The sequence below is a fragment of the Rhincodon typus genome, chromosome 9 (genome assembly GCF_021869965.1).
Source record: "Rhincodon typus isolate 14 chromosome 9, sRhiTyp1.1, whole genome shotgun sequence".
Classification (NCBI taxonomy): domain Eukaryota; kingdom Metazoa; phylum Chordata; class Chondrichthyes; order Orectolobiformes; family Rhincodontidae; genus Rhincodon; species Rhincodon typus.
The window spans coordinates 85046644-85053692 of NC_063340.1; the positions used below are offsets into that span (position 1 = coordinate 85046644).

At 41.0% G+C, this 7049-nt stretch overlaps 1 protein-coding gene across 1 annotated transcript; it reads right to left on the reverse strand.

Moving 5' to 3' along the window:
- Positions 1-582: 582 nt before the first annotated feature.
- Positions 583-6748, reverse strand: abracl (ABRA C-terminal like). The gene is made up of 3 exons (XM_020518401.2): positions 6462-6748; positions 2352-2418; positions 583-986 (listed from the first exon to the last, which is right to left on the reverse strand). The coding sequence occupies exons 2-3, from the start codon at positions 2410-2412 to the stop codon at positions 802-804; spliced, it is 246 nt and encodes an 81-aa protein (XP_020373990.1). The 5' UTR covers positions 2413-2418; positions 6462-6748; the 3' UTR covers positions 583-801.
- Positions 6749-7049: the final 301 nt, after the last annotated feature.

A 7049-nucleotide genomic window follows, 5' to 3' on the forward strand; every position in this document is an offset into this window, starting at 1 on the left:
CCATCCACTTTCCCTGTCTCTCACAGCCTACTCCCATTCCCCGTCCCTCCTCCCACACACTCCTCCCAATTCTGCTTCCCCTCCCATCCCCTGTCCCTCTTCCCACACCCTTCTCTGATCCTCTGTCCCATTCCTCCTCCCATCCTCTGTCCCTTCTCCCACACCTTCCACCCAATACTCATCCAATGCCTTTCAAAGTTTCCAGAAGGAAGGCTTCACTCTTTGTTGGAGTTCAGGTGGAATGTCAGAGCTTTAGAAAAAGAAAGAAGGCAGAAGAAATTCCTCAACGCACAAAGTTGTGGAATTGACCTGAAACTTTCTGCCTCAGTCACTATGTTAACTTTAAAGGCTCAATTGGACAGGAAGGAAAACGAATATAAATGGATACAGGATCAGGGACAGTAAATATTTACTCACCTGTAGGCTTAATGCCGACATTGATTGGATGGGACGAATGGTGCTTTCTGTGTTGTATGTCTTATATATGTCAATCAAGTAAGGTAATGTGTCAGTACAGGGTTGGTAAAGAGATCTAGGAAACTTATTTTATTTCTTAAAGGACGATTTAAAAATGCATCCACCTGGCAGACAAATGTTATTTTATTGCTGTGGATTCCAACACAACTCAACTCAAATACACAAATTAGAAATCCAAGATTTTAACATTATTATAAATTACATGTAAAAAAATGTCCACCTTGAGGTTTCATAGCACATTCAAGTTCAGTCCTGGTTACAAACTCATCCCAGAGATTTCAGGTGTTGCTAGTGCTGCAGCCGCAACCTGGAGTTAGACCATCTTCAATCAATTTCTAAGACAATGTCAACATCATCATGAACTCCTTGAAGCAGCAGTTCTCCAGCGAAGCTAATCTTCTTCTTCCTTTTTGCAGCTCTCAGGGTCCCAACCAGGGCCTCAAAAAGATTGGCGCATTTGTCATCGGCGAACAGAACTCCAAATTTCACCCTAATTTTACCATCTTCACCTGGACATAGTATAAGGATAGTAGAATGTCAAAGCCAGCCCATACTGCATGGTCTGATCCGTAACCCGTATCACAGTGCTTTCACAGTTTGACGTTAGCAAGACAAAACCCATCCTATGCAGTCCCACCAGAAACTTCACACCTTAGGATCGGAAGTAGGCCATTCAGCTCCTTCTGCCATTAAATTACATCACAGCTGGGATCTGTACCTTCGCTCCATCTACATGCCTTAGTTCCTTACCTTTAATACTCTTGCCTAATAAAAATCTTTTCAGTTTATACATTTTCAATTGACCGTTCAGTCTCAACAGCTTTTTGGGGAAGACTGAAGATTCGCAGTACACTTTTTCTGAAAACATAAAGAAGTGAACAGCTAGGAACTTATGCTAATTATCTAATTATCTCATCAAATCACTTCATTATCTTAAACAATTCAATTGGATTATCCATTCATCTACTGTAATTGAGAGAATGCAGTAAGAGCATTAAGACTAAATTATACACAGGGGTCTGGAGTTATATGTGGGCTAGACTGGGAGATTTCTGAACCTGAAAGATGGTTCCAAATCACTTAGGTTTTTAACACTATCTGACCGATCGTATGTGTGTTTCAGCCACTGAATTCAGAATTTGAAGCCTCAATTTCTAACTGGCTAGGCAGGTACCATGCACAAACACTAGACTGCCATAACCAAGGCAAGTTATTGGCAAAAGAAATTAAAACTTTAGCTTTGATTCTGTTATTGAGCTTTTTCAAAAGTCGCTCCAATCTCCTACGAGGTGCAGTTTCCAGTTCTACTTAATTAATGTCTGAGCATAGAGGGAGAAATCAAGGCTAATACTTGTAGGATGTATGGAGGGAAGAGCAATGGTTGTATTGTATCTGTGCAATGTACATTGTAAGTTGAATTATTATCAGGACCCTTTGGGCTCCACAATAGCTGATTTAATTAACAGTCTTGATAACGGTCCATTGACTAATTCCAGTATGGCCTCCATATTTCTACCACACTGCTCATGTCATTCTTCTGCCTTTCAGTTATATTTGGAGTACAGGAGAAGGCCATTTGGCCCATTGTGTATATGCTAGCCCGTCATTCCAACAATTTACTTGAATCTAATTTCCTTTGGCTTAATCCTTCCAGGCCTCCTTCACCCTACCTCATGCCACATTTCAGCCTAAAAGAAACCAAAGGTGATCATACCTGTTATTTATTTATATTAGATGCATATAATGGCCAATGCTTTCTATTCTTATCCTCAGTGGAACTGCATTGTTAGGTCTAAGACATATACTTAAAAAGAAAGTTCAAAACAATGTTTTACAACTTTGTTAGGAATTAGAAGCCTCCGTAATTCACTGACCTGTAGATCCAAGGCGACGAATCTCTTCAATTAGAAGATCGACCTCATGTTCAGTGTCCATTCTCACCTGAATGGAGTTAATCTTCCTTATTAATATGGTGAAGACTATACTTAAGTTTTATACCAATTAATGTGAATGATCTTATGTATTTGTACAGGTCTTAGAGCAGAGAAAGTTAAGAAGACACTGATAGAGGAGTTCAAAATTCTGAGGTGTTCTCACAGAAACACTTCCTGCTGACAAGTGGATCAGAGATGTGGAGGTGCCAGTGTTGGATTGGCGTAGACAAGGTCAGAAGTCAGACCCTGATGAAGGGGCAGCGCTCCAAAAGCTTGTGATTTCAAATAAACTTGTTGAGCTATAACCTGGTGTTGTCTGACTTCTGACCAAGTGGATAGGAGGACATAGTTTAACATTCTTGACAAGATGATTTTTTTTAAAATACAGAAAGAATTTGAAGACGTCCGAGGAAAGATGCGGGGATTTGTATTGCTCTTTCAAAGAGTCAGCACAAGCGAACCACTTATTTCTGTGCTGTATGATTCTGAAAGGCTTGGGAAAATGGAGGTAACTCAGTATTTAAGTTGCAGAGGATGAGACTAACAGTAGCATAACATTTGTAGGCTTATGTGAAGTGGGAGGAAGCTTCCTCTGTTTCTGCCAGCATTCAAAATCTGTCTTTCACCCAATCACACTAACATATAAACAAGATTAAAATGAAAAAAAAGTTCTGGATCCAAAGTTAGCTTAATTCAGTGGGTAGCAGATTCACCTCTGTATCAGAAGGCTGTCAGTTCATGCCCCACAAGAGAGATAGGCAGTTACTTTAGGCTGACAATCCGAAGGGACTGTTGATCTTTCAAAGATGCCACCTTTCATATGAGACATCGAACAAGGCCTCATAAGGCCGCAAGATATAGGAGCAGAATTAGGCCATTCAGCCCATTCAGACTGCTTCACTATTCGATATGATATGTTGATACATTTCTCACACTGTAGGGCTTCTATGATTTTCTCTTAAATACAGTCAATGCCCCATCCAGGAGGACATGAATAGTTTCACAGAATGGTTCCTGCTCAGCACATGGTCTTGTGCGACTTACACAAGCTGTTGGAAACTCTGCAATATAACTGGTGAGGAAATTGACCAAGATATTCAATAAAGTGGATGACTTATAATAACAGAGCAGGATTGTGACCTTTAGTCCTTGAAACAGATAGTGAATTTCAATATTAAATAAGAGGGATAATACTGTTCATCAGCGAGCAGGAATTAAATCTTCAACAAGATTAATTGACATTTATCACAAAATGAAAAATCAATGAAACAGACATTTGGGCCAGATTGCCTGTTTCTGAGGTGTAAATTGTAAGTTATTCTATGCAATGAAATGTTCCTCATCAGTTTGAGAAAAATTCTGCAGAATACAGAGTCTCTGAGGTTATTTTTATTTTAAAATATTATATGGCACGATAGGGAAATATTCCTCCTGTGGTGACATTGCACAAGACTTAAGAAAGGTTTCCAATCTTGAACTGAGTTCTGGAGAAGGGTCACTGAACTCAAAAGATTAATTCTGTTTTCTCTCCACAGATGCTGCCAGAACCTGCTGAGTTTCTCCAGCAATTTCTGATGTTTGTTTATTTCAGAATCTCCAGCATCCACAGTTTTTTTATTTTATTCTAATATTGATGTCTGATTTATGATTGGGTATGAGAATTGTAATAGGATCTACAGTAATTGGACATGTTCCTGCATTGTAGGGGATGAGAAAAAGTGGATCTATGAATAGACTCAATTTATCTAGTCTCTGATGCTTATCTAATTGTCTCCTACACAATATGTGCTAATGAATTTCAAACAAAGATAACATTCATCTTCAAAATCACACACTACCATCAAGACAGTCAACACTAACTTTCTGAGTCCCAGGTCAGAGTGCTCTGTAGAGTTTAATATTCAGTTAGTGTGGTGGGGGAGGGGACAACTTGATCATTGGTGCTTATCCAATGATCCCACAACTACTGAGTTTGCACATATTGATACAAAACTCCCAAATTCCCACTCCAAACACAATGATCAGTCATTGAGGTGAAGTACTGCATGGCTGTCTGCAATGTGGCAAATCAGTAATGGATGACTGGAGGTGCAAAATTGAATTTTATCCTTGACAAACATTGATGGTGATCACAGTAAGGGAGGCCAGTGATGGGTAATGAAGATTCCTAGTTGACCTGGGCTTTCATTGATCAGTGCATTGACCATAGGAGTTGGGTGGTCATGTTGCAAATGTACAGGACATTGGATAGGCCACTTTTGGAATACTGTGTTCAGTTCTGGTCCTCCTGCTGTAGGAAGGATGTTGTTAAACTTGAAAGGGTTCAGAAAAGATTTGCAAAGATGGTGCCAGGTTTGGAAGGTTTGAGCTGCAGGGAGAGGCTGAACAGGCTGAGGCTATTTTCCCTGGAACATCAGGAGGCTGAGGGCTGACCTTATAGAGGTTTATAAAATCATGAGGGGCGTGGATAGGGTGAATAGCCTAGGTCTTTTCCCCAGCCTAGGGGAGTCCAAAACTAGAGGGCATAGTTTTAAGGTGAGAGGGGAAAGATTTAAAAGAAACCTGACGGGCAGCTTTTTCACGCAAAGGGTGGTGTGTGTATGGAAATAGCTGCCAGAGGAGGCAGTGAAGGTAGGTAAGACTACATTTAAAAGTCATCTGGATGGGTACACAAATAGGAAAGGTTTAGAGGGATATGGGCTAAATGGGACTAGATCAATTTTGGATATCAGGTCGGCGCGGATGAGTTAGACTAAAGGGTTTGTTTCTGTGCTGTATAACTCTACGACTATGAATTCAAACACTATATCTGTGCATCAGTTTTGTTCAGGGGGATGGGTAGCAGTTAAGACTATCAAAAGGAATTGTGAAAAATACAAGATGGGGCAGGTTTTGTTTGAACAAGTTTTATTTAAAGAAATGCAGTGAGTGCTTCAGGGCAAGTTTTCTAGTAGAGCACAATGGGCTCCAAATACTCCTCACATGATGCAGATGCGGACTTTTGAAGTGATTTCTGCCAAAACTCATCCTAAGCCATCCTAACTCATCTATACAAAACTAACAGGGATGTGCTGCATAAATCTGATCAGTTTGACTGCCTCCCTAACTCAAGAAATCACACAACACCAGGTTATAGTCCAACAGGTTTATTTGAAAACACAAGCTTTTGGAGCCGCTCTCCTTTTTCAGGCGTTAAGCTCCGAAAGCTTGTGTTTTCAAATAAACCTGATGGACTATAACCTGGTGTTGTGTCCCACCCCAGTCCAACACCAGCACCTCCACATCATCCCTAACTGATGTTCAACTTTAGAAAAAAAATACAAAGATTGAATGGGGGACGAGATGAGTTTGATAGGAGACTACAGTAGATAGGGGGAGGGGGAGAAGACAGGAGGAGGGGCAACAGCAAAGTAGGAAAAAGAGGTGGGGACGGAACCGTGTGGAATGTGGCAAAAAAGGGGATGGGGGAGAAGCAAGGGTGGGAAAAACGTGGCCAAGATCATGAAAGGAGCCAAGCGATGGCACAATGCATATAACACATCTCTCTCTCTCTCACACACACACTCACAAAATGTGAAAGTGAGCCCTGTAACTGGAGCCATGTCTGGCTCCCTAAGATACTGGGAACTGGGGCACTGTAACATTTAGAAACAGTGTGGTGTACGATTCAACCCTTGATCCACACGTGATAATAAATGTAACCAGCACGGAAATAAACCCGCCTTTACCAACATCCCGTACGGAACACAGCCGGACATGAATTATACATTAGACGCAAAACACCTCTCCTGAAATGTCGCACCACCCATAACCAACAACGGTCACTAAACCCAAGGATCCAGTTTTTAAAAAAATCCCCAGACGAGATGCACTGTCAGAATGAAAAGCCAAACGCGATGCTTGTTGCAAAATGGGAACATATGTTTTTGTTAATTTCACCGCTTCCAGCGCTTAAATTCCAAATCAATTTCTCTCTTCTCAGATACAATTACCTATTCATTCTACACAGTCCAATTCATTAGTAAAAGCAAGAAGGATGAATCTACATACTTCAGTTTCCTTCGGTCTCTGCTTTCGTTGGTTTATGTCAAGTAATTAACAAGCAACAGCTCAAGTACAGGAAGTGTTAACGACGAGGAAGTTCAGAAAAAGATCGGCTGCTGAGGCTGACGTCAGGGAGCTCCTTTCTCTGAGTTTCAGCGGATTTCCACCAGGATTTGTGTTTTGTTCACATCCTCTTGGGAGAGTCCTGTCTGAACGGTGCTGAACAGTATTGCGTGTCCCTTCTATTGCGTGACTCTAACTGTGGTCCGTTTTCGACAGGATAATTGATGTTAATTAAGATTTTAAAAACTGCCCAGCACATACTGATATTCGCAAGGATCGCCTTTAAATACTGGAATACCAACGACACCCACCACCCCCGTAAATAGTGACACATACCCGGGAAGCCCTGTAAATACTGGCACAATGCCAAGGATACCCTGCAAATATTGATACTTTCCCAGAGATATCCCGTAAGTATTGATACACAACCAGGAATTTCCTTCACATATTGACATTCCCAAGGAGATAGTTCCAAGAATGCCTTGTAATTATTGAGACACCCAGGAACTATTGACAGTCTGAGTAATCCCC

Coding starts and splice junctions, on each gene's coding strand:
- abracl (XM_020518401.2), bottom strand. CDS start 2,412: ATGGACACTGAACATGAGGTCGATCTTCTAATTGAAGAGATTCGTCGC. Junction 987..2,351: donor TCGTCGCCTTGGATCTACAG/GTCAGTGAATTA, acceptor TACTATGTCCAG/GTGAAGATGGTAAAATTAGG.